The sequence below is a fragment of the Pristiophorus japonicus genome, chromosome 5, assembly GCF_044704955.1.
Source record: "Pristiophorus japonicus isolate sPriJap1 chromosome 5, sPriJap1.hap1, whole genome shotgun sequence".
In the NCBI taxonomy this organism is placed as follows: Eukaryota; Metazoa; Chordata; class Chondrichthyes; family Pristiophoridae; genus Pristiophorus; species Pristiophorus japonicus.
In genome coordinates, this window is record NC_091981.1 from 180,512,829 (window position 1) to 180,540,570 (window position 27,742).

Consider the following 27,742-nt stretch of genomic DNA (forward strand, 5'->3'; position numbering starts at 1 on the left):
TGGCTTTAATACTATCCCTGATTTCCCTTGATAGCCACGGTTGAGCCACCTTCCCTTTTTTATTTCTATGCCAGACAGGAATGTACAATTGTTGTAGTTCATCCATGCGGTCTCTAAATGTCTGCCATTGCCCATCCACAGTCAACCCCTTAAGTATCATTCGCCAATCCATCTCAGCCAATTCACGCCTCATACCTTCAAAGTTAGCCTTCTTTAAGTTCTGGACCATGGTCTCTGAATTAACTGTTTCATTCTCCATCCTAATGCAGAATTCCACCATATTATGGTCACTCTTCCCCAAGGGGCCTCGCACAACGAGATTGCTAATTAATCCTTTCTCATTACATAACACCCAGTCTAAGATGGCCCCCCCCCTAGTTGGTTCCTCGACATATTGGTCTAAAAAACCATCCCTTATGCACTCCAGAAAATCCTCCTCCACCGTATTGCTTCCAGTTTGGTTAGCCCAATCTATGTGCATATTAAAGTCACCCATTATAACTGCTGCACCTTTATTGCACGCACCCCTAATTTCCTGTTTGATGCCCTCCCCAACATCATTACTACTGTTTGGAGGTCTGTACACAACTCCCACTAACGTTTTTTGCCCTTTGGTGTTCTGCAGCTCTACCCATATAGATTCCACATCATCCAAGCTAATGTCCTTCCTAACTATTGCCTTAATCTCCTCCTTAACCAGCAATGCTACCCCCCCTCCTTTTCCTTTTATTCTATCCTTCCTGTATGTTGAATACCCCTGGATGTTGAGTTCCCAGCCCTGCTCATCCTGGAGCCCAGTTGATCCAGTCTCTCCTCATATGTCAGTCCTGCCATCCCGGGAATCAGTCTGGTGAACCGTCGCTGCACTCCCTCAATAGCAAGAACGTCCTTCCTCAGATTAGGAGACCAAAACTGCACACAATATTCCAGGTGAGGCCTCACCAAGGTCCTGTACAACTACAGTAAGGCCTCCCTGCTCCTATACTCAAATCCCCTAGCTCTGAAGACCAACGTACCATTTGCCATCTTCACCGCCTGCTGCATCTGTATGCCAACTTACAATGACTGATGAACCATGACACCCAGGTCTCGTTGCACCTCCCCCTTTCCTAATCTGCCGCCATTCAGATAATATTCTGTCTTCGCATTTTTGCCCCTAAAGTGGATAACCTCACATTTATCCACATTATACTGCATCTGCCATGCATTTGCCCACTCACCTAACCTGTCCAAGTCACCCTGCAGCCTCCTAGCATCCCCCTCACAGCTCACACTGCCACCCAGTTTAGGATCATCTGCAAACTTGGAGATATTACACTCAATTCCTTCATCCAAATCATTGATGTATATTGTAAAGAGCTGGGCTCCCAGCACTGAGTCCTGCGGCACTCCACTAGTCACTGCCTGCCATCCTGAAAAGGACCCATTTATCCCAACTTTCTGTTTCCTGTCTGCCAACCAGTTCTCTATCCACGTCAGTATATTACCCCCAATACCATGTGCTTTGATTTTTTCACACCAATCTCTTGTGTGGGACATTGTCAAAAGCCTTTTGAAAGTCCAAATACACCACATCCACTGGTTCTCCCTTGTCCACTCTACTAGTTACATCCTCAAAAAATGTCAGAGGATTTGTCAAGCATGATTTCCCCTTCATAAATCCATGCTGACTTGGACCGATGTTGTCACTGCTTTCCAAATGTGCTGCTATTTCATCCTTAATAATTGATTCCAACATTTTCCACACTACTGATGTCAGGCTAACTGGTCTATAATTACCCACTTTCTCTCTCCCTCCCTTTTTAAAAAGTTTACATTAGCTACCCTCCAGTCCATAGGAACTGATCCAGAATCGATATTCTGTTAGAAAATGATCACCAATGCATCCAATATTTCTAGGGCCATTTCCTTAAGTACTCTGGGATGCAGACTATCAGGCCCCAGGGATTTATCGGCCTTTAATCCCATCAATTTCCCTAACACAATTTCCTGACTAATAAGGATATCCATCAGTTCCTCCTTCTCACTAGACCCTCAGTCCCTTAGTACTTCCGGAAGGTTATTTGTGTCTTCCTGTGTGAAGACAGAACCAAAGTATTTGTTCAGTTGGTCTGCCATTTCTTTGTTGCCCATTATAAATTCACCTGAATCCAACCGCAAGGGACCTACGTTTGTCTTCACTAATCTTTTTCTCTTCACATATCTATAGAAGCTTTTGCAGTCAGATTTTATGTTCCCGGCAAGCTTCTTCTCGTACTCTATTTTCCCCTTCTTAATTAAACCCTTTGTCCTCCTCTGCTGAATTCTAAATTACTCCCAGTCCTCAGGTTTGTTGCTTTTTCTGGCCAATTTATATGCCTCTTCCTTGGATTTAACACTCTCCTTAATTTCCCTTGTTAGCCACGGTTGAGCCACCTTCCTCGTTTTATTTTTACTCCAGACAGGGATGTACAATTGCTGAAGTTCATCCATGTGATCTTTAAATGTTTGCCATTGCCTATCCACCGTCAACCCTTTAAATATCATTTGCCAGTCTATTCTAGCCAATCCACGCCTCAAACCATCAAAGTTACCTTTCCTTAAGTTCAGGACCCTAGTTTCTGAATTAACTGTGTCACTCTCCATCTTAATAAAGAAATCTGGCAGATGGAGTATAATGTGGGAAAGTGTGAGGTTATCCACTTTGGCAGAAAAAAATAAAAAAGCTAAATATTATTTAAATGGAGATAAATTACAAAAGGTTGCAGTACAGAGGGACCTGGGGGTCCTTGTGCATGAAACACAAAAAGTTAGTATGCAGGTAATCAGGAAGGTTAATGGAATGTTGGCCTTTATTGCAAGGGTTTGGTGTATAAAAGCAGAGAAGTCCTGCTATAACTGTACAGGGTATTGGTGAGCCCACAGAGTATTGCGTACAGTTTTGGTCTCTTTATTTAAAGAAGGATATACAGGCAACTCTCGATTATCCGTACACGGATCCAATGGGAAACCGTTGTAACGGGATTTAAAATTCTGCTGCTAACAAGTGAAAAGACTGCTCCAAATAATTTGAAAAAATCGCCTTCCAAACACTGTGCTCATTTGTATTTCCTCATTCTCTCTCACTCACACATTCTCTCTCTCTCACCGTAAAAATCATCCTCCTCTGCCCTTGCTTTGCTGGTGTGTGTGCACGCGCTGCTGCAGCCGCTGTCTCTCGCGGCTGACGTTGGGAACGGGGGCAGTGCCGACACCGGGTTCCTGGCACAGAACCTGTACATGCATGCTGGTAATGTCCATCTTTTGTTACTGTTTGTATTGATTCATTAAAGTTTTAACTTTAAAATGTAGACTCGCTCTAAAGGAAAAATAGTTTGCCCGGTATAGCCCAATCCCTGAGAGACCCAGATAATCGAGAGTTACCTGTACTTGAATTGGAGGCAGTTCAGAGAAGATTCACTAGGTTGGTTCTAGAGATGAAGGACAGGTTGAGTAGGTTGGACCTATACTCATTGGAGTTTAGAGTAATGAGAGATGATCTTATTGAAACATGTAAGATACTGAGGGGGCTCGACAAGTTAGATGCAGAAAGGATGTTTCCCCTCACGGGGGAAATCTAGAACTAGGGGGCAGTTTCAGAATAACGGGTTGCCCATTTAAAACTGAGATGAGGAGGAATTTCTTCTCTTAGAAGGTTGAAAATCTGTGGAATTCTCTACCCCAGAGTGCTGTGGAGGCTGGATCATTGAACATATTTAAGGTGGAGATAGACAGATTTTTGAACGATAAGGGAGTGAAGGGTTATGGGGAGCGGGCAGGGAAGTAGAGCTGAGCCCAAGACCAGATCAGCCATGATCTTACTGATGGCGGAGCAGGCTCGAGGGGCCAAATGGCCTACTCCTGCTCCTATTTCTTATATTCTTATTTAGGACAACTCAAATCGAGCTAAATACTGCAGCAGACAAGCATACAACAGTAAATTCTAATACATATGTTTTCTACAGTGCTTGGGGGCATCTTAATGTCATAAATTTCTAGTTAATCGTCCTTATCTTAGTGGGTGCTTGGTTGTGGGATTTGAGTTTTCTGAATCTTCATGCGGGCTCAGGTCCAAGATAGATATTCTGAAAAGCAATACGTCCAGGGCCTCAGCTTCTGCCTTTCAAATTTGTACAACTTAATTCGATTGCAAGAGCAATTGTTATGCATCTGTTCTTAGGTTCCCTATGGTACTTACCATCCTAGCTGAGAGGGAAGACAGCTGACTGGCTCCTAGGATTTAGCCAATGCTACTCCACAACCAGCTGCTGGGAGCTGTGCAAGGGTGGAATGGGACAACGGTACCTCTAATATTCCTTTCCTTTTTGGAAAAATGTGGCCTCCACTTGGCACATATCCACAGTGACACAGCTGAAATTGGTACTTGTAAGTGACCGGTCACTCTGGCACAGCATGTTGGAACTCCTGTGTTACACTGTTGTGCTGACCTCTTAATTCTAGTTCCAAACATTAAGAATATTTACTGGTTTAGAACAATTTGATAAAAGAATTTCTGTAAAGTTGTTTACCAATCAGGTGTAGACGGTGGAGATCGAGAAGGAAGGCTTCTGGTTTCCAACTGTTCTACTGATACAGACTTTCTTAATATTGGATTCCAGACCATCCCACCAATGACACGATGACAGAACTGATTGTTGATAGTCCTGTGGCAAACAAAGAGAGAGACCTAAAATGATTATTCCAATTGTTTGTTTTAATATTTTTTAGTTATCAAGTTGAAGAATACTAATGCTGAGGAATCAAAACCTATTCCAATTTTGTTATTAAGTCTGGTGTAACACAGCCACATAAAAAGTAAAGGAAGCTTGACCCTTGTCTAAAAAATGTGCATTAACAAATCTTAGAATATCCTCTACTACACTAGTGGGAATTCATTCAATTTCTTGCGTCAACCATCCTTCTGACATTTGAGTGACTGAAAGCTTAGAGAAAAGTGTTCTCTCTGGGAAATCGGTTGACAGTGCCCAAAACTCACTTTACATAATACCTTTACAGTTAGCAAGGCAAGAGACATAGATTCCATCAGTCTGCGGTGAATTCGTACCCAGGTGCCAGAAATAAAAAGACAACATGCTAACTTACCATAGAAGAGAAACTCAAACATAATTCTTAAACTATCTGAGAAAAGCATTAAAAATATAAAAACTGGCAACCGCTAAATATTCTTATATATTGCAGATGTTCTAACATTTTACTTCACTGGATGGAAAGCACATGGAATCAAAAAAAAATTATAGCCAAGGGCCCATTGTGCCAGTGCTAGCTCTCTGCAAGAGCAATCTAGTCCCGTCCTTTCCTCTTATCCTTCCTTTCCCAATATGTATCCACTTTCCTTTTAAAAATTATGATTTAAGCTTCCATCACCATTTCTGGTTGAACAGTCCATTGTCCCAAACAACCTTATGTATTAAAAATATTTCACCCTGCTCATTTTATGATGATTTTGAATTCATGCCGTCTTGTACCAACCCACTGACCAGTGAAAATAGTTTTTGTTACTTTACCTAATCATATTTTAAACACCTCTACACAGGTTCACATTTCTACTCTTCACTTGTGTTCTACTGAAAAGACCCTTAGTTTGTCTTCCCTACTTATAACTAAAGTAATCATATCTGGTATAATTGTAGTAAATCTTTTCTGTACCCTCTCCGTAACATTCTTCCTAAAATAGGGTACCCAATACTGAACACAACATTCTAACTATGGCCCAACAAATAATTTGTACAGGTTTAATATTATCCTTTTCTTACATCTTTATCAACTTGTGTAACTGAACGAAGTATCGTGTCCTTTTGTTCCTTGTAACACTTTTTTCTCTCTACATCAATTTGCAGTGTACCACACCAGAGTATATTTCAAAGTGAAATAATTGGAAAGAAAAGTTACATACACTGGTTCATATTGCTGAAGCTTACTGTTTTTTAAATATTGCTAAGGTAAATCTTTGTGCATATTCTAAATTGTGCACTTTGCTGCTGTTGGTGTGTTGAGCTACACTTCTCCATCCTATACATCAATCTTTATTAAATGACTCCCTAAACTGCTTCAGTATTGGTTTAATCATTATAGTTTGCAATCAGGATAAATGCGTAAATTGGGCAAACCACTTAATTTGTGAAAAAAGTAGAAAGATTATCAGTATTAGAACATAAGAACATAAGAAATAGGCACAGGAGTAGGCCATTTGGCCCCTCGAGCCTGCTCTGTCATTCAATTTCATGGCTGATCTTGGCCTCAACTCCACTTTCCTGCCCGCTCCCCTAACCCTCGACTTCCTTATAATTCAAAAATCTGTCTATCTTCACCTTAAATATATTCAATGACCCAGCCTCCACTGCTCTCTGGGGTAGAGAATTCCAAAGATTCAGAACTCTCACAAGGAATTCCTCCTCATCTCCATTTTAAATGGGCGACCCTTTATTCTGAAACTATGCCCCTAGTTCTAGATTCCCCCACGAGGGGAAACATCCTCTCTGCATCTACCCTGTCAAGCCCCCTCAGCATCTTATACATTTCAATAAGATCACCTCTCATTCTTCTAAACTCCAGTGAGTATAGGCCCAACCTTTCTTCATAAGTCAACCCCTTTATCTCAGGAATCAATCTCGTGAACTTTCTCTGAACTGCCTCCAATGCAAGTATATCCCTCCTTAAATAAGGAGACCAAATCTGTATGCAGTACTCCAGGTGTGGTCTCACCAATGCCCTGTAATGCTGGTGTGCAACGGCCACCGTATGTTAAAAAAATACATGCACAGGCATCTTCCACCCTTCAATATGTAGTTCTGGCTCTGGAATGTCAGGTCCTTCATTGAACCACCTGTGAACTCATCCCTTTTTGGTGTGGAAGCAAGTCATCCTTAATATGAGGGACCACCTAAGTAGTAAGAAGTACAGTTGTAGCAGGATTTTCCTACTTTTATACTCATCCCTCTTGCAATAAAGGCCAACATTCCATTTGCCTTCCTAATTTCTTGTTGTACCTGCATGCTAGCTTTTTGTGTTTCATGTATAAGGACCCCCAGATCCCTCTGTACCTCAGCATTTTGTAATCTCTCCCTATTTAAATAATACTTTGCTTTTTTATTTTTCCTACCAAAGTGGATAACTTCACATTTTCCCACATTATACTCCATCTGCCAAATTTTTGCCCACTCACTTAGCCTATCTATATTCCTTTGCAGATTATTTGCATCCTCCTCACAACTTGCTTTCCCATCAGCAAATTTGGTTACTTTACACTTGGTCCTTTCATCCAAGATTGTAAATAGTTGAGGTCCCAGCACAGATCCTTGTGGCACCCCACTAGTTACAGTTTGCCAACCTGAAAATGACCCATTTATCCAGACTCTCCGTTTTCTGTTTAGTCAATCCTCTATCCATGCTAATATATTACCCCCAACCCCGTGAGCTCTTATCTTGTGCAGTAACCTTTTTCGTGGCAACATTTAGCATGCCTTCTGGAAATCCAAATACACTACATCTATTGGTTCCCCTTTATCCACCCTGCTTGTTACATCCTCAAAGAACTCTATAGCAAATTTCTCAAACATGATTGCCCTTTCATAAAACCATGCTGACTCTGCTTGACTGTTATGATGATTTTCTAAATGTCCTGCTACTACTTCCTTAATAATGGACTCCAGCATTTTTCCGATGACAGATGTTAGGCTAACTGGTCTGTAGTTTCTGCTTTCTGTCTACCTCCTTTCTTAAATCCGGGTGTTACATTTGCGGTTTTCCAATCCGCTGGGACCGCCCCAGAATCCAGGGAATTTTAGCAGATTACAACCAATGAATCCACTATCTCTGCAGCCATTTCTTTTAAGACCCTAGGATGCAGGCCATCTGGTCCTGGGGACTTGGCCACCTTTGGTCCCATTAATTTGCCTAGTACTTTTTCTCTAGTGATAGCGATTGTTTTAAGTTTCCCCCCTCTCTATAGCCCTTTGATTATCAATTATTGGAACGCTTTTTGTGTCTTCTACCTATACAAAATATTTGTTCAAAGTATCTGCTTTCCCATTATTAATTCACCAGTCTCATCCTCTAAGTGACAAACATTTACTTTAGCTACTCTTCCTTTTTATATACCTGTAGAAGCTCGTCCTGTCTGTTTTTATATTTCGTGCTAGTTTACTCTCATTAACCAACTTCTCTCTCTATTTTTTGAGTCGTCCTTTTCTGGTTTCTAAAAAGTTCCCACTCCTCTGGCCTTCCATTATTCTTCGCAACATTGTATGCCTTTGTTTTCAGTTTGATGCCATCCTTTACTTCCTTAGTTAGCCACGGATGGTTCATCCTTCTCTAAGAGTCTTTCTTTCTCACTGGAAAAGCTATCAGTGTTTGTTCATGCCTCATGCGCCAACTAACTAATGGGCAATACTCCTTGTGCAATATTCAGAGTGGATTAAGTTATCTCTACAAGTGGTGGCCATGTGAGACAGGACATTACAGCTTCATGAAAAGAATGTAGTAACAAACACAAACTTAATATGTCATTACAGATGCAGAATGTTATACTGATATGAGTGAACAACTACTCTAACACAGGCATATAGTACACCTTAACAGAATTATGAAAGCAAGCAAACCTGTTCTGGTTTCTGTGGCCAAGTGTAAAATAGTCTGTGAGTATTTTTTTCTCTCGAGGTAGTGGCTTCTTTGCTTGAAAGAATGTGTGATGCTCTACACAAGATTTCCAAAGGATTTTACATGCTCTATAATTAAGCATATTAAATCCAACAACGCTTCCTTGAGATTCCTTCTGTCAAATAAATAAACAGATTTATAAAGTGCCCATGGCTGTAAAAAGTAGGGTTGAACCAAAATCTGAACCAGATAAATGCCAGAAGCACATCTCCACAAGCTTTAGCAGCACTTTTATAAAGTTACAATGCACACAAGCACCTATATAAATCTGTTACTAAATTATCTTGCACTGCATATTCTTGTGATGATTGCCACATTATGGACGATTTTCTTAAAATTCAGATCTGTAAAAGCCTTTTTATAGAAGTCTGGAAACAATGTAATATGACTCTCAGAATTGATGAGACATTAGTTAGCTGGATTGATACACTTCCGAGAACTAATCACAAAGCACCAAACAATGTTTGCCAAGATATATAGGGGTCAAGTTTCAGGCCGCGCCTAGAAAAGCGCAGCCCCGCGAGCCATGCCTGATTTCTGCACTCAAAACTGCACCGAAAACTTACCTCGGTATTCTTCCCTCCCTCAGGTCGATCCAGTCCCTCGGCACAGCGCAGCACAAGTGTGGGGGGCAGAGCCAGGTCCCGGCACTGAAAACAGTGCCGGGACCTCTGCACATGCACGCTACAGTGTGCGCACATGTGCAGTAGCTCCAGGTGCCCTAAACTATGTGGGAGGGGCCCGAAGCACGCAGCCCCTATAGCCCTGGCCAAATGGGCTCACTGGGGCGGCGAAGATTGGACTGGACCTCCCTCCTCGAGCTCCTGCTCCGGCTCCCCACCCCCCCCACCCCCGTTCAGCTCCCGCTCCACTGCGGCTCTCCCCCCCCACCCCCTTCAGGTCCGTTCCGCTCCCTCTCCACGGCATCGGCGGGGCCCGCCCGCCCGGCATCTTGCTGGGGGCGGGCCCCGCCCGGCATCTTGCTGGGGGCGGGCCCCGCCCGAAGTCTTAGGCCCGGCTTCTTCTTGTCGGCCGTGCCCGTTTAGCCTCCCCCCTTCTCCCCTTCTCCCCCTCTCCTCCTCTCCCCTCCCTCACTCTCTCCCTCCACTCCCTCACTGTCAGAAACACAGAGCCACTGACAGACAGAGAGAGAGGCACTGACAGACAGACAGAGAGACACTCATGGTATTGGGGGTAATATACTGACGTGGATAGAGAACTGGTTGGCAGACAGGAAGCAGAGAGTCGGGATAAATGGGTCCTTTTCAGAATGGCAGACAGTGACTAGTGGCGTGCCGCAGGGCTCAGTGCCGGGACCCCAAATCTTTACAATATACATTAACGACTTAGATGAAGGAATTGAGTGTAGTATCTCAAGTTATCCCCAAGACACTAAACTGGGTGGCGGTGTGAGCTGTGAGGAGGACACTAAGAGGCTGCAGGGTGACTTGGACAGGTTAAGAGAGTGGGCAAATGCATGGCAGATGCAGTATAATGTGGATAAATATGAGGTTTATCCATTTTGGTGGCAAAAACACGAAGGCAGAATATTATCTGAATGGCGGCAGATTAGGAAAAGGGGAGGTGCAACGAGACCTGGGTGTCTTGGTTCATCAGTCATTGAAAGTTGGCATGCAGGTACAGCAGGCGGTGAAGAAGGCAAATGGCATGTTAGCCTTCATTGCTAGGGGATTTGAGTATAGGAGCAGGGAGGCCTGACTGCAGTTGTACAGGGCCTTAGTGAGGCCTCACCTGGAATATTGTGTACAGTTTTGGTCTCCTAATCTGAGGAAGGACATTCTTGCTATTGAGGAGTGCAGCAAAGGTTCACCAGACTGATTCTAGGGATGGCTGGACTGTCATATGAGGAGAGACTGGATCAATTGGACCTTTATTCACTGAAGTTTAGAAGGATGAGAGGGGATCTCATAGAAAAGTATAAGATTCTGATGGGACTGGATAGATTAGATGCGGGAAGAATGTTCCCGATGTAGGGGAAGTCCAGAACCAGGGGTCATAGTCTTAGGATAAGGGGTAGGCCATTTAGGACTGAGATGAGGAGAAACTTCTTCACTCAGAGAACCTGTGGAATTCCCTGCCGCAGAGAGTTGTTGATGGCAGTTCATTGGATATATTCAAGAGGGAGTTAGATATGGATCTTATGGCCAAGGGGATCAAGGGATATGGAGAGAAAGCAGGAAAGAGGTACTGAGGGAATGATCAGCCATGATCTTATTGAATGGTGGTGCAGGCTCGAAGGGCTAAATGGCCTACTCCTGCACCTATTTTCTATGTTTCTATGTGAGAGACAGAGAGAGAGAGAGAGAGAGAGAGAGAGAGCGAGCGAGAGAGAGAGAGACGCTAACAGAGACACACACACTGGGGGGACCCACCTCAGCTCGCTGTTGGAGGGCTCCTGCTGCTGCAGTCGGTGAGTAGAAATGTAATTTTTTATTTATTGATTTTTTAATTAAAAAAAAATAATTTAAATTTTTTTTGATTGATTTATTGGTTGATTTATTGATTTATTATTGATGATGGCTCTTTATTTGTAAAAGTGATGTGTTTCATGTTTGTAAACTTCCCTTCCCCCCCCCCCACCTATCTCTCTTCCCTACACCTGATTTTCTAAGTGTAGGCAATGTTTTTCTGAGCGTACAAAATTCTACACTTACTCCATTCTAAGTTAGTTTGGAGTAAGTTTTCGCTGCCTAAACTTGCAAAACAGGCGTAAGTGGCCGGACACGCCCCCTTTTGAAAAAAAAATCTGTTCGAAATGAAACTGTTCTAACTGACTAGAACTGGAGCAAACTAAATGCCGAGAATTGCAATTTCCAAGATACTCCATTCTAAACTAGTTGCTCCAAAAAAATAGGAGCAACTCAGGCCGAAACTTGACCCCATAGATCTGGTATGCCCACACCCCCACCTAGTGCTCAGTCCAATGCTCCTCTCCCCTCACTGACAAAATACCAGGAATCCAACCCTAACACCATCCTAGTTCTGTCAAACCTCAGGATTCCCTTCACAATTCTGCCAAATTAGTTTCCCCTTCCAATGTTGTGCCAGACTAAAAGATCCATCCTATGCTGCCAAACCTCACCATGTCTAGATTGCCAAAGCCCAGGACCATCTAGGATTACCAAAGTGCAGGACCGCTCTTATTCAGTTAAACCTCACTCCTACCCAGAAATACTAAATACCATATGCCAAACTCCAAATGACATACTTGCTGTGTAAACTCAGCTTTAAAATTGGGACAGGATAAATAAATGTTAAATCCATTTTTTAAATATAATATATAAAGAATGGTCATTTATACTTTTCACATAATGATCAACAATGAGTTGGGAAATTCAATTAGTAAAGCACCAGCAAAAATTCCCAAATACCATTAAATTTGACATTCATTCACTGCAATTAAAGACCCCACCATTATCACTTACTTGGTATAAACACCTCTATTGTTATAAAACAGTGCATCCTCCAACTCACTGTGGGCAATGCCACGAGATCTTCTATTTGACAAAGCTACTCATACAATTCACAAGCTTCTTTTCAGCATATAATACTTACAGGTTTTTGCCTTAGCTGAATGAAAAAACGTTTCCTCTTGAAAGAAATCTTTGTTATATTTACCCTGAAAGAAGAATATTGTAAATATATCTCTAGTTTAAAAAAATGTCTGAAGTTGTGTTTCTTCAAAATTGAATGTTTTAATTGGCAGAATGTAATAATATACAATAAAATGTTTATAACGCAACAGAAATGTTGTTACACACAATGGGGTAGATCTTGACTTTGCGCTATAGTGTAAAATGAGTGAGCGTCGTCACCCTATTTTAGTCATACCAACTCTCACACCCACACCAACTCACATTGATTTCAATGGAAGAAATTGGGAGAGACGTAAAACAGGCTGCCGACTTGCCATTAGCACAAAGTCTAGATCTACTCCAATGACACACTCATTTTACAACTAAACATCCTTGTTACATCAACATTACATCAATTACTATGAGTTACTGAGAATTCTACTGAAGGCAATGATAGATACTCAAACATAGAATCAGACTATATTTAAATGTCATGTCTCGTTCAACTATGTTTCCTAAATTAAAAATAGCTTACAAACTATAATAACAATGTTATCAGACACTTATTTAAGACAATTGTTGCTTTTTTATCTGCTCAGCAAAATAACAGAAACTGGGTACGGGATTTATTTGGGATCGGAGAGGCCAGTTGTTGCATGATTCCATTTTTAATTTTAGTTAAGCCACACTGTTTATAAATAACAGGCGTGCAATTTGTTGGAGGAAATTCCCCCCAGTATGACAAAAATCACTAACAAACAAAATAAATGCTCCAACAAATGTAAAAAGTAATGGCCAATCACCGCCCCCCAAAAGGCACAGCTTTTAGGGGAAAAAATAAAAACATTAAACATTCGCTTAGAAAGGCCTAAGAAATATTTCTTCCATTAGCCCAGATTTTGCGGTGGTAATGACGTCATTACCTGTCTGAACCTTAAAAGCAACTTCAGGATTTAGTGCAAGTGCAGATTAACACGGAATTCCAGAACTGTCAGTCATTTCCTGCTCCGCCACAGGTTGCACTGCAGAACTCCCCACAGTTGACTATCAAATTCAAATAACACTAAAGGACGAAAACTTCTTTTATGCTGGAATATCGCTGTTAAACCCCCCCAAAAAAGTTAAGCATTGATGAAAAGGTACAACTGGGCTTTTAACAGCGTATTGACTGCTGAACAACTAATGTTATATTTGTAGGATGCCAAATTTTTCCATTAATATAATTAAGAATTACATGGTTTTAAAAATATGGGCTAGAATTTGCCCAAATAACGATATCACTGTTTTTTGACGTTATTCGCGGTTAACGACTTTTTTTTGGCGCCGAAATAATGCCAAAAAATAAACGCGTAAATTTCGTCAAACGTTTTGTAACGTTTGGCAAAGCGTTAAAAAAGTGCTGTTTTTAAACGACAAAAAAATGAAATATTTTGCGATGAAAAAAAACTGCTGTTCTGCGCATGCACAGAAAAACATTTTTTTTGCCCGTTTCTCACGTGACGGGTGTGTCCGCGCATGTGCAGTGCACTTCCAGATCATAAATCAGCTATTTTTAAAGGGAATTTAAAGTTCTAGCAGAGTTCTCCATACTTCCACACAGGTACTGCAAGAACAAAAATGCAGGGAGATTTGGGAAAGAAGAGGGCTAGGAAGTTTACCCAGGACGCAAATGAAGCCCTAGTAGGTGTTGTAGAGAGGGGATGGGGCCAGATTGGAAAGAAGGGTAAAGGGAAAGTGCACCCATCTGCAATGACAGAAGCATGGAAACGCGTTGCCAAGCAGGTTACCTCTACGGACTCCATCAGGAGGATCTATCCGCAGTGCAGGAAGAAGTAGCATGACCTTTGCGGGAAAGGCAGAGTAAGTAATATTTTTATTTATGCACTCCAATTACTTAAATTGTAAATGTGACCCATCTTGCTATTGCTCAGCTTCTGATCGTCAAACAAAGACTGTTTTTTTTCTGCACTGCACTTCGATGTTTTTGTGATGAATAACATGCAAGTAAAGGGACAGTATACAGATCACTTAATTAAATGCACACAGTATGGTATAAGTGATTTGATGACTATCTGTGTGCGCCACAACAGCAGAAGGCCCTTCTCTAAAAATCTCTATTGCCATCTTTGCAGAGAAAGTTGGCCCAGAACCGGTGACAGCAGCAGAAAACTGGTGGCGGTCCAGCAATACTGGTCCCACTCACACACCTCGAAAGTTGTGTTGCAGGTCTGAATGGTGCGTCGCAGAGATCGACCACCTGTGCGGATGCTGAGCCCACGTTCAGGAGTGACAGTAGCAAGTCCTGCAAAATCCACAGTCTGGATTGGCTCAATGTTAAGTACTGTGTGCTAGACTTCGGTTTAAGCGATGTACTGTCATTCGTTGTGGTCTTCAAATGAACCTCCGTTATGTGAGCCTACTCATGTCACCCTGCCCCCTCCCCTGCTAACCAGTCATCTGCTCTTTTATATTTTGCACATAATTCAGAAATATCCAATACTAGGGAAGACCCCGCCAGCTCATCACAAGCGGAATTGGATAACACTGGCCTCAAGCCAGCCTGACCAACTTCCACAGGAGATACAAATGGATACGGCGGGGGCGTGAGCAGGGGGGGGGGGGGCGCGGAGAGAGATAGTGTTGTTGACTTTGGAGGATGCCACACAGGCACAAAGGGCTACATCTGCAACCAGCACTATGCAGGAGGGGACATTTCATAGTTATCTATCTTGCAAGGTCCCAGATCCCAATGGGTTGCAGGAAACCATAACCAGGGCAGCAGCAGGCCATCTGGCGAATGCGCGGAAGATGAGACGTCAAGACCGCTATAGCGAAATGCAACCTGAATGCGAAGTGGTAGATTTAATTGCAATGACTGAGGAGAGCGTCCAGCTCACCAAATCCCTCCTCGAGGCCATTGGGTGTGATCTCAGGAAGCATCACAGTACTATCTGCAGAGATTAGGGAGGGCATATCGCAGATAGTAGCTGCAACGCGTGAAAACACCAAGGCTGTCAATGCCCAGCGGCAACTGACGGTCTCGACTGATCCCACTCCAATCCCCAGACCACCCTTTCCAGGCAGTGTACAGGTTGAGCAACAGGCTGGAGTGTCCGAAGCCAGGCCTTCCGCACCCTCAGATTTTCAACAGCTTCCATTGCCGTCTCCTTTGTCTGTCCCCCAACAAACACAGCGCCTTACCCGCAAAACTACTAAAAGATAGCTTGGGGTCACCGGGACTAGTGGTAAACCTGCGGTAATGGGCAAGGGCAAGAAGGGGCGGGGGTGGAGAGGTGGCTGCAGCTTGTTTGTTTGCTGCTATGGTTGTTGTTGTTTTGTTGTTCTTTTGTTGTTGTGGTTGGTTGTTTGCTTTATTGTTATTTAAGTGATGTTAATTTAAAAGTTTAATATAATACAATTTTTTAATTAAAGTTAAGAAAGTTGCTTTTAAGTACAAGTGTACAAATGTTTAATAAATTTCAAATTATTTTTTCAACGAAACCAAACTTATGCAGTGTCTCATTCGCAGAATAACAGGGGGAAAGAGTCAACATGGTGGGTTACACTGGGCAGTCAATGATGAAATGTGCCGTTCAGTCTTCATGCAATGCGGTGAAATATCAGCTGCTGACACAAGGCTTTTGCAATGGCGCAAGGTCCACGAGGCCTCCCCCCCGTGTCCTCCTGGGGGTGGTAGTGCTGGCATGGGTTCCTTGTCCTGTCCTCCCCTCCCCCTCTATCCTGAGGTGGTTCTGCAGTGGCAAATCCTGTTCCCCAAGTTGTGTAGCATGCAGCATACCACAGTGAACTCGTCGACCTACTGAGGGAAGTATTGCAGGGAGCTTCCAGAGTGGTCTAGGCATCGGAAGCGCTGCTTTAGCACTCCAATTCTCTTCTTGATGATGTTGCATGTGGCTATATGGCAGATATTGTAGTGACTCTCGCCTTCTGTCTACAGTTTGCAGAGGGGGGTCATGAGCCAGGTGGCGAGGCCGTAACCTTTGTCCCCCAGCATCCAGCTCTGGCTTTCTGGCGGACACTCAAACAGCTGTGAGACAGTGCTCTCACTCAAGATGAAAGCCTCATGGATACTCCCTGGACATTTTGCATTTACTGCCATGATACGCAGACGATCTATACGTTCAGCAAGTGGAATCCTTTTCGGTTTCAGTAAACATCGGGATCGTCAAAAGGTGCTTGCAGGGCGATGTGCGTACAGTCAATGGCAGCCTGTACCTTGGGGAAGCCAGCAACTCATGCAAAGCCCATAGCCCTCCCATTCTGTGCCTCACTGGTCATTGGGAAGTTGATGAAGTCCATCCTGCGTGCAAACAGTGCAGCAATCACCTGGCGAATGCAGCAATGTGTAGCCTACTGTGAGATGCAGCATATATCCCCTGCTGATGCCTGAAAGGAGCCAGAGGCATAGAAGGCAAGTGCTGCAGTCACTTTGACCTCGACAGGCAGTGCAGTCCTCCTCATGCTTTTAGGCTGTATATCTGCCTTTATGAGCTGGCATATGTCTGTGACCATCTCTTTTTGAAAGCGCAGCCTTCTAAAGCACTGTGCCTCAGACAGATGCAGGTATGAGCGCTTCTCCCTGTAAACTCATTGGTGGGGCAAGGCCTCCTCCCAATAAGTCTGCGACCTCTTTGATTACACTGATAATGCTGTCAAATAAGCCTTATCCGAGCTCTCTGCTGGATAGCATAAGCAGTCAGCAAATATAGCACAGATAGAATAGGCCCCATTCTTAAAATGTCCTTGAATGTCCTTAAAAACAAAGTAAAAACTCTCAAAGTTCAATGTGTAAAACTCAACCTTCTCTCCAAAGCTTTTATTCACTGAACTGTAACTCCGTTCAGTCAAGATGGCGCCATTATCAACGATTTCGATCTGACTCGACCAGGTAAGACAAGCTTTTTTTGTGCGGTATTTATCACTATCTTTAAAAATGTCATTATTGGGTAATACACAAAAACGGCGATATCGTTGCTTGTGACTTCACAAAAATGATTTTGAAAAAAGACAGTCATTATTTTTTAATGACGGCGTTAAAGCACTGGGAAAATTAACAAAATGTTATTACATTTTTTTAACAAAAAAAAAACAATGCGTATGTCCCAATCTTTATTTCGCTCTCTGTAAAATTTATAAAAAGTAAACGAAAATCTATCTGTGCATTTATTTTTTGGTTTGCTGTCTGAGAATTGTTCAGTGTGATTGGCTACTCAGACTGCTTGATGACATCACTGTGGCTGGACTCTGGAGATTCGCTTAATTTGGCACCAAATTTAAACTAACATTGGGAGAGTTGAAATTCACACCACAGAGATCTCTGGATCTGTGTGGACAGCTTTCTTCGAGGTCAGCGGCGAGCGCTGTCGTTTCATCGCTGATCGCAAATTCCAGGTCAGTGTATTCATAGCAACAAATATATGTCAACATCTTCAGGACTATACATACCATATTATATCAGCTAACAGACAAGTCAATAACTAGTAATCTTTACCAGGGATAAAAACTGATCCGAGCCATATTTCGATAGACACCCAGCCCTCCAGAGGATATTCCAATCATTAGCTCTAAATTGCCTTGATCCTAAAATAAATAAATCCAATAAATAACAACAATTTGCCCAGGTAAGTTAGGAAGACAAGGAATACAATGTTTGAGTAGATGCATTAATGAGAATTGGAAAGATCAGAGTAGAACGTGACCATTTTCAAGAGGAACTCAATTTCTTAAACAGGACAACACTTATGGAGTCTGCTAGTTTGGTTCAAATTGATTGAGGCATTTTTTTTTAAATTATGGAGTGATAGGTAAGCGTGACGATGCAGGTCAGTATACGGCAGCAGAGTTTTGGATGAGTTGAAGTTTATAGAGGGTGGAGGATTGGAATAGGCAGAGAGCTTCATCAGCAATGGGTTGAGGAAAGGGCAGTGACAGCCAATGCTGGAGGTGCAATTAGGTGGTCATTATTAGGTGGAATCGATTAACTGGAGTATACTTAATGATCATCTGTACAACAGTAACCTAGTTAAATAGCAGTCAGCATGGATCCAGAAGCAGAAGATCAAGCTCCTCGATCTCTGAGGAAATGGTAATCCAAGTGGTTTGTGGCAAGTTCTATGACCTGGTGTACCTTGACTTCCAATAGCCTTTTGATGAAGTCCCACATGAGAGGCTATTAATTCAACTCAAAACTGGGGATTCAGGTAAACCCTGGGAATTGATAAGAAACTGGCTAAACAGTAGGAAACAATGTATACACATTGGTGGAGTAATTCCAGAGTTTGCGAGGGGAGGGGGAGGGGTGAGAAATACTGACTGGGGTACGTGGCTCAAGGTTCAGTGCTGGATTCATAAACTCAATACAAAATTATAAAATTTGCAGATGATACCAAACTAGGAAGGGCAGTGGAATCAGATGAGGCAGCTCAGAAATTACAGAATGAGCTGGACAAAATATTAAGTGAGGAGACTAATGTCAACATTAAATTTCATCTGCCATTTGTAAAGTACTACACATAGGAAAGAAAAATAGATGACACACATACTTCATGAACAATGTTAAAATAGCTAAGGATGAAGCCAAAAGAGACTTGGTAGATTCAGTGCTAAACATGACTAATCAATGCGGCAATCAACAAAGACAATAGAGTGTTGAACTAAATAGCCAAAACAGTAAAATATAAGTCAGAGGAGATAACGATCAAACTTTATGATACACTGGTCAACCGACACTTTAAAAATTGCGTCCAGTTCTGGATGCCAAGAAATAAGAGACATTTCAAGCATTGCAGGCAGTGTAGAGAAATGCTCGTAGGCTGCTCCCTGGTGTCTGTGGCCTGAGTTATGAAGAATCACTGGTAAAAGTAGGGCTTTTCAGCCTAGATAGGAGGTATCCAAGAGATGACCATGGCAATTAGCCACCATCTTCATTCTCCTCTGAATTAGCTGCAGATAGATCAGTATATTCTAAAGTGGGATCAGGGGTCTCGGCTAGTTGCAGGGTTCTAGTTTGCCTTGTTATGCATAGAAGAATGGCACTTACTGACTCTCTCAAGTTAATCAATGGAGGATGCTGAATAAAGAATGTAGACATTTTCTATTTCCTAGCTTTTAAGATCCCTCATCTTCAAGACCACCAAACAGTAGTAGGAAGGTTGGGGATGGCATCAAACAGATAATTAGGGCCACGTGCAATAAGGATACAGCAGTTATTATGGGTGACTTTAACCTACATACTGATTGGGCTAACCAAACTGGTAGCAATACTGTGGAGGAGGATTTCCTGGAGTGTATAAAGGATGGTTTTCTAGACCAATATTTCAAGGAACCAACTTCAGAGCAGGCCATCCTAGCAGTCTTGTGTAACGAGAGAGGATTAATTAGCAATCTGGTCATGCGTAGCTCCTTGGGGAAGAGTGACCATAATATGGTAGAATTCTTCATTAAGATGGAGAGTGACACAGTTAATTCAGAGACTAGGCTCCTGAACTTAAAGAAAGGTAACTTCAATGGTATGAGACGTGAATTGGCTAGAATAGACTGGCGAATGATACTTAAAGGGTTGACGGTGGACAGGTAATGGCAGACATTTAAAGATCACATGGATGAATTACAACTATTGTACATCCCTGTCTGGCATAAAAATAAAACAGGAAAGGTAGCCCAACCGTGGCTAACAAGGGAAATTAGGGATAGTGTTAGATCCAAGGAAGAGGCATATAAATTGGCCAGAAAAAGCAGCAAACCTGAGGACTGGGAGAAATTTTGAATTCAGCAGAGGAAGACTAAGGGTTTAATTAGGAGGGGGAAGAGAGAATATGAAAGTAAGCTTGCAGGGAACATAAAAACTGACTGCAAAAGCTTCTATAGCTATGTGAAGAGAAAAAGATTAGTGAAGACTAATGTAGGTCCCTTGCAGTCAGAATCAGGTGAATTCATAATGGGGAACAAGGAAATGGCAGACCAATTCTGTCTTCACTAAGGAAGACACGAAAAACCTCCCGAAAATACTCAGGGACCGAGGGTCTTGCGAGAAGGAGGAACTGAGGGAAATCCTTATTAGTCAGGAAATGGTGTTCGGGAAACTGATGGGACTGAAGGCCGACAAGTCCCCAGAGCCTGATAGTCTGCATCACAGAGTACTTAAGGAAGTGGCCCTAGAAATAGTAGATGCATTGGTGGTCATTTTCCAAAATTCCATGGCCTCTGGATCAGTTCCTATGGACTGGAGGGTAGCTAATATAGCCCTACTTTTTAAAAAAGGAGGGAGAGAGAAAACAGGGAATTATAGACCGGTTAGCCTGAAATCGGTGGTGGGGAAAATGCTGGAATCAATTATTAAGGATGTAATAGCAGTGCATTTGGAGAGCAGTGACAGGATCGGTCCAAATCAGCATGGATTTATGAAAGGGGAATCATGCTTGACAAATCTTCTAGAATTTTTTTAAGCATGTAACTAGTAGAGTGGATAAGGGAGAACTAGTGGATGTGGTGTATTTGGACTTTCAAAAGGCTTTTGACAAGGTCCCACACAAGAGATTAGTGTGCAAAATTATGGCACATGGTATTGGGGGTAATGTATTGACGTGGATAGAGAACTGGTTGGCAGACAGGAAGCAAAGAGTGGGAATAAACGGGTCCTTTTCAGAATGGCAGGCTGTCATTAGTGGGGTGCCGCAAGGTTCAGTGCTAGGACCCCAGCTATTTACAATATACATTAATGATTTAGATGAAGGAATTGAATGTAATATCTTCAAGTTTGCAGATGACACTAAGCTGGGTGGCAGTGTGAGCTGTGAGGAGGATGCTAAGAGGCTGCAGGGTGACTTGGACAGGTTAGGTGAATATACTGCATCTGCTATGCATTTGCCCATTGTGAATAAATGTGAGGTTATTCACTTTGGTGGCAAAAACAGGAAGCAGAGGGAGTTAGATGTGGACCTTACAGCTAAGGGGATCAGGAGGTATGGAGAGAAGATGGGAGTGAGGTACTGAAGTTGCATGATCAGCCATGATCATATTAAATGGCGGCGCAGGCTCGAAGGGCCTGTTCCTGCACCTATTTTCTGTGTTTCCATGACAAACTATTTACATATTAGTTAAGTGGAAAAACTCAATCAAACCACTCCTCTGTAAAATTAGATCTGCAGTCCAAAAAGAGGCATATATACTGTGGAGCAGAAGGAAGGTTATCTGAGTTAGCAGGACAAAACACTATTTAAGGGACAGTGACATTAGATATTTCCCTCTGTGGGATGATGGCAATATCCCATTTGTACATGAAAGTTGACCAAATGCGTTCACCTTTTTGGTTGGTTCCACACTCAAATTTACAGTAGCATGTGCTGGTATTTCTCCAGCTCATGGTGAAATTATCCCATTTACAATGTGGGTCAGTTCCACAACCGGCAGGGGAAAAGAAATGGAAAAATATAGTTGCCACTTGCTCACCTTCAAACAGTTTCATCGCACTTAAATTAGTGGATCTCCTGTGGCTTTGCTGTTGGGAACACTATAGTCTGGAGTACAGTTGTGTTGTTTAGCTATTAACCTGCTCTGTGCCTTTAAGGCCACTGCTCTAAATAAGCAAAAGGTAACTTGGCATGGTTAAACAAAAAAAAACTTTTCAAAAAGTATGTCAAACCATATCAGAGAGGTACTACTCAAACTGTTGAATAGCAGAGCCATATTCTTCACCCTGATTTAGGTGAAACCAGCTGTCAAGAAAATGAGGCAGGTAGGTCCGGCAACAAGAGGGGAAACTCAAAACTGCATTCTAATTTAGCTCAGCAACAAAACTTTTTGGTTATCTGTAGAGAGAGCAGACTTTGAAGGCTAAGTGTCATTACCAACTGAAAAATGGCAAAAGTGTCCCAATACTTCCAACTTCTTCTGTTCCCACTAAACAGAATAAATAACAAATACAATATTGCTAATTTGCAATGACAGGCTTACCCTTGCATTGTGCAATTCCACGCCATAAAATTCAAGGGTTTTTGCTCTATTTAAATAACCAAGTTCTGCTTCAGATTGTTTAAGATCTCTAGAAAATAATGAATTAAAATATAAGTTTGTCATGGGGAACATACAAAAGGATTGCATGGTAGTTCAAAAATATCAAAACTGAATTTTATTAATATAAAATTAATTTTACTGCAAAGATTTATATACAAAACATTGTATTACATAGATTACTGATCTTTAGCTTGCAACTAGATCTCAGCAGCAGCAGAAAAACATCTTCCAAAAACATTTTGCCAAATCTCAACTTATTCGCTACTAAACATAATGGCCCGGAATTTGCAGTGGGTAATAACAGCGAACGAACAGTGCTCGTTGTTATTACCCCTTTGAAACTTAGGATGCAGAGCATGTGCTGGACAGGCTAATGGATCTCAAGGTAGGTAAGTCCCCTGGTCCTGATGAAATGCATCCCAGGGTATTAAAAGAGATGGCGGAAGTTATAGCAGATGCATTCATTATAATCTACCAAAATTCTCTAGACTCTGGGGAGGTACCAGCGGATTGGAAAGCAGCTAATGTAACGCCTCTGTTTAAAAAAGGGAGCAGACAAAAGGCAGGTAATTTAAGCTGGGGAATTTAAATTCATCGTTGGTTCGATGGTGTAATAGTGAGCACTCTGGAAGTAGGTCCCCTGCAGTCAGAATCAGGGAAAGTCATAACGGGGAACAAAGAAATGGCAGACCAATTGAACAAGTACTTTGGTTCAGTATTCACTAAGGAGGACACAAACAACCTTCCGGATATAAAAGGGGTCAGAGGGTCTAGTAAGGAGGAGGAACTGAGGGAAATCCTTATTAGTCGGGAAATTGTGTTGGGGAAATTGATGGGATTGAAGGCCGATAAATCCCCAGGGCCTGATGGTCTGCATTCCAGAGTACTTAAGGAGGTGGCCTTGGAAATAGCGGATGCATTGACAGTCATTTTCCAACATTCCATAGACTCTGGATCAGTTGCTATGGAGTGGAGGGTAGCCAATGTAACCCAACTTTTTAAAAAAGGAGGGAGAGAGAAAACAGGGAATTATAGACCGGTCAGCCTGACATCGGTAGTGGGTAAAATGATGGAATCAATTATTAAGGATGTCATAGCAGCGCATTTGGAAAGAGGTGACATGATAGGTCCAAGTCAACATGGATTTGTGAAAGGGAAATCATGCTTGACAAATCTTCTGGAATTTTTTTAGGATGTTTCCAGTAGAGTGGACAAGGGAGAACCAGTTGATGTGGTGTACTTGGACTTTCAGAAGGCTTTCGACAAGGTGCCATACAAGAGATTAATATGCAAAGTTAAAGCACATGGGATTGGGGGTAGTGTGCTGACGTGGATTGAGAACTGGTTGGCAGACAGGAAGCAAAGAGTAGGAGTAAATGGGTGCTTTTCAGAATGGCAGGCAGTGACTAGTGGGGTACCGCAAGGTTCTGTGCTGGGGCCCCAGCTGTTTACATTGTACATTAATGATTTAGACGAGAGGATTAAACGTAGTACCTCCAAAATTGCGGATGACACTAAGTTGGGTGGCAGTGTGAGCTGCAAGGAGGATGCTATAAGGCTGCAGAGTGACTTGGATAGGTTAGGTGAGTGGGCAAATGCATGGCAGATGAAGTATAATGTGGATAAATGTGAGGTTATCCATTTTGGTGGTAAAAACAGAGAGACAGACTATTATCTGAATGGTGACAGATTAGGAAAAGGGGAGGTGCAACGAGACCTGGGTGTCATGGTACATCAGTCATTGAAGGTTGGCATGCAGGTACAGCAGGCGGTTAAGAAAGCAAATGGCATGTTGGCCTTCATAGCGAGGGGATTTGAGTATAGGGGCAGGGAGGTGTTACTACAGTTGTACAGGGCCTTGGTGAGGCCACACCTGGAGTATTGTGTACAGTTTTGGTCTCCTAACTTGAGGAAGGACATTCTTGCTATTGAGGAAGTGCAGCGAAGGTTCACCAGACTGATTCCCGGGATGGTGGGACTGACCTATCAAGAAAGATTGGATCAACTGGGCTTGTATTCACTGGAGTTCAGAAAAATGAGAGGGGACCTCATAGAAATGTTTAAAATTCTGACAGGTTTAGATACATGAAGAATGTTCCCAATGTTGGGGAAGTCCAGAACCAGGGGTCACAGTCTAAGGATAAGGGGTAAGCCATTTAGGACCGAGATGAGGAGAAACTTCTTCACCCAGAGAGTGGTGAACCACTCTACCACAGAAAGTTGTTGAGGCCAATTCACTAAATATATTCAAAAGGGAGTTAGATGAAGTCCTTACTACTAGGGGGATCAAGGGGTATGGCGAGAAAGCAGGAGCGGGGTACTGAAGTTGCATGTTCAGCCATGAACTCATTGAATGGCGGTGCAGGCTAGAAGGGCCGAATGGCCTACTCCTGCACCTATTTTCTATGTTTCTATGTAACTATAGGCCGGTTAGTTTAACATCTGTAGTGGGGAAAATGCTTGAAGCTATCATTAAGGAAGAAATAGCGGGACATCTAGATAGGAATAGTGCAATCAAGCAGACACAACATGGATTCATGAAGGGGGAATCATGTTTAACTAATTTACTGGAATTCTTTGAGGATATAACGAGCATAGTGGATAGAGGTGTACCGATGGATGTGGTGTATTTAGATTTCCAAAAGGCATTCGATAAGGTGCCACACAAAAGGTTACTGCAGAAGATAAAGGTAGGCAGAGTCGGAGGAAATGTATTAGCATGGATAGAGAATTGGCTGGCGAACAGAAAGCAGAGAGTCGGGATAAATGGGTCCTTTTCGGGTTGGAAATCGGTGGTTAGTGGTGTGCCACAGGGATCGGTGCTGGGACCACAACTGTTTACAATATACATAGATGACCTGGAAGAGGGGACAGAGTGTAGTGTAACAAAATTTGCAGATGACACAAAGATTAGTGGGAAAGCAGGTTGTGTAGAGGACACCGAGAGGTTGCAAAGAGATTTAGATAGGTTAAGCGAATGGGCTAAGGTTTGACAGATGGAATACAATGTCGGAAAATGTGAGTTCATCCACCTTGGAAAAAAAACAGTAAAAGGGAATATTATTGGAATGGGGAGAAATTACAACATGCTGCGGTGCAGAGGGACCTGGGGGTCCTTGTGCATGAATCCCAAAAAGTTAGTTTGCAGGTGCAGCAGGTAATCAGGAAGGCGAATGGAATGTTGGCCTTCATTGCGAGAGGGATGGAGTACAAAAGCAGGGAGGTCCTGCTGCAACTGTACAGAGTATTGGTGAGGCCGCACCTGGAGTACTGCGTGCAGTTTTGGTCACCTTACTTAAGGAAAGATATACTAGCTTTGGAGGGGGTACTAGAGACGATTCACTAGGCTGATTCCGGAGATGAGGGGGTTACTTTATGATGATAGATTGAGTAGACTGGGTCTTTACTCGTTGAAGTTCAGAAGGTTATGGGGTGATCTTATAGAAACATTTAAAATAATGAAAGGGATAGATAAGATAGAGGCAGAGAGGTTGTTTCCACTGGTCGGGGAGACTAGAACTAGGGGGCACAGCCTCTAAATACGGGGGAGCCAATTTAAAACCGAGTTGAGAAGGAATTTCTTCTCCCAGAGGGTTGTGAATCTGTGGAATTCTCTGCCCAGGGAAGCAGTTGAGGCTAGCTCATGGAATGTATTCAAATCACAGATAGATAGATTTTTAACCAATAAGGGAATTAAGGGTTATGGGGAGCGGGCGGGTAAGTGGAGCTGAGTCCACGGCCAGATCAGCCATGATCTTGTTGAGTGGCGGAGCAGGCTCGAGGGGCTAGATGGCCTACTCCTGTTCCTAATTCTTATGTTCTTATATAACACGGAAATCCTGAAGTTGCAGTCAGTCATTCACTGCTCCGATACTGGCTGCGCTGTGCCCCTCTAGCCAGCAATCAATGTAATCAGGGTAATCAGTGAAACTGATGAAAACTGCGGTTTTTGCAAGGTGAAAGCGCTGTTAAATATCTTTTTGGATTAAGTATAACTGGGGTTTTAATTGCGTATTGACTGCTAAACAAACGTTACGATGCTGAAAACCCCCACTTTAATTATGTGAAGTATCAAATGTATCCATTTTAATAAGAAATTACCATTTTTAAGAAACTTAAAAAAAAAAAGTTCATCTTTATTTCAGGTTTACCTTTTCCCCCATGCGAGAGCTTCAATCTTTGTTTTGCTCTCTATAACATTTTTTAAAAGTTAGAATAAAAGCAGCTTATTCATTTCCTGCTTCCCAGTCTGTGAGAATTCTGCATGGTGATTGGCTGCTTAGACAGCTTGTTGACGTCACAGCAGCTCGCGTTAGGGATTCCCCATTAACTTACAATGATCTCAACTGAATGTCGGAAATGCCGAACTTCTCACCACAGAGATCGCAAGATCTTTATGGGATGCATACTTAGGGGCCAGCGGCGAACACCTTTGCTTCAATGCTGACTGCAAATTACGGGCCAATTTGATGAGATCATATCCACTAGTTACTGTGCTTAAGAAGACAGTAAGTGATAGTGTTATTATGATAACAGCTGAACAGGGTTAAAATTGATGCAAAATAAAACATTGCGATGGTATTATGTAGTGAATAAGCTACAAGTGTATAGAATTTCTAAGTATTACAAATAAAGAAAACAAAATTAGAAAATAGTACTATCAAAGTTTAATGTGTTATTTTATTCCAATCCCATGATGAAATCTACCTGTATTGTTTGTGCAAAGACATCACTTTGGTTTGAAACTCTTGGTTTTGATCAGGTATAAAGTTGAATTTTTCTACATAGCCAGGACGATGCTCAGAAGGATTGTATTCTCCAAGCACAGCTGTAAGATTTAATTTATCGTTAATACACATTTTAATAGTTACCATTCTACTACCCTGCTCATTTTTTAAGCAATATGGCCTAGGTTTTCTGGGAGTATCCCTTTCATTTTAAGGGGCTATCATTGGTATTACAATTGGAAAACTTAGGCCCAGATGTAATCTTTACAGTTTCCCCTCCCCCCACCCTCAATTTAAACATTTGTGTATTTATGAACTTTATTCACACTAAATCACACTATTTTGTATTAAACGGCAATTATTTTTTTAGTTTCTTCATGTCAAATCCACCAAAATATTTTTGATTTCACTATTCTATGCAACTAAGAGTTTCTTCTGAATTTAACAGGACTTTTCCTAATACTTCAAAATGTACTCTAGTCCAATTCCTATCCTAACAGAACCTTGCATAATAAAGACCACCTGTAAATCTCATTTGACAATAATGCCAAAGTACCTTCAAAAAAAGGTAACTTGAAATAAAGTGTAGTTGAAAGAATTTCATACTTTGACAGGCATACTTAGAAAATTTAACTAGATTTGCTAAATATTCAGCTTTTTCTTTGCCATAGAAAAATACTTGCAGATGATCTC

At 42.2% G+C, this 27,742-nt stretch overlaps 1 protein-coding gene across 6 annotated transcripts in view; it reads right to left on the reverse strand.

Moving 5' to 3' along the window:
• Positions 1–27,742, reverse strand: part of LOC139264534 (tyrosine-protein phosphatase non-receptor type 3-like) — a 418,869-nt gene that overhangs the window by 214,837 nt on the left and 176,290 nt on the right. For 5 of the 6 annotated variants that reach the window (XM_070881141.1, XM_070881142.1, XM_070881144.1 and 2 more), the window contains 6 exons: positions 27,030–27,150; positions 22,263–22,350; positions 17,803–17,891; positions 12,271–12,334; positions 8,637–8,809; positions 4,548–4,682 (listed from right to left, as the gene is read on the reverse strand). In XM_070881141.1, coding sequence (XP_070737242.1) covers positions 4,548–4,682; positions 8,637–8,809; positions 12,271–12,334; positions 17,803–17,891; positions 22,263–22,350; positions 27,030–27,150 — 670 coding nt within the window. The remainder of the gene's footprint in view (positions 1–4,547; positions 4,683–8,636; positions 8,810–12,270; positions 12,335–17,802; positions 17,892–22,262; positions 22,351–27,029; positions 27,151–27,742) is intronic. The other variant, XM_070881143.1, reaches the window with a different exon arrangement.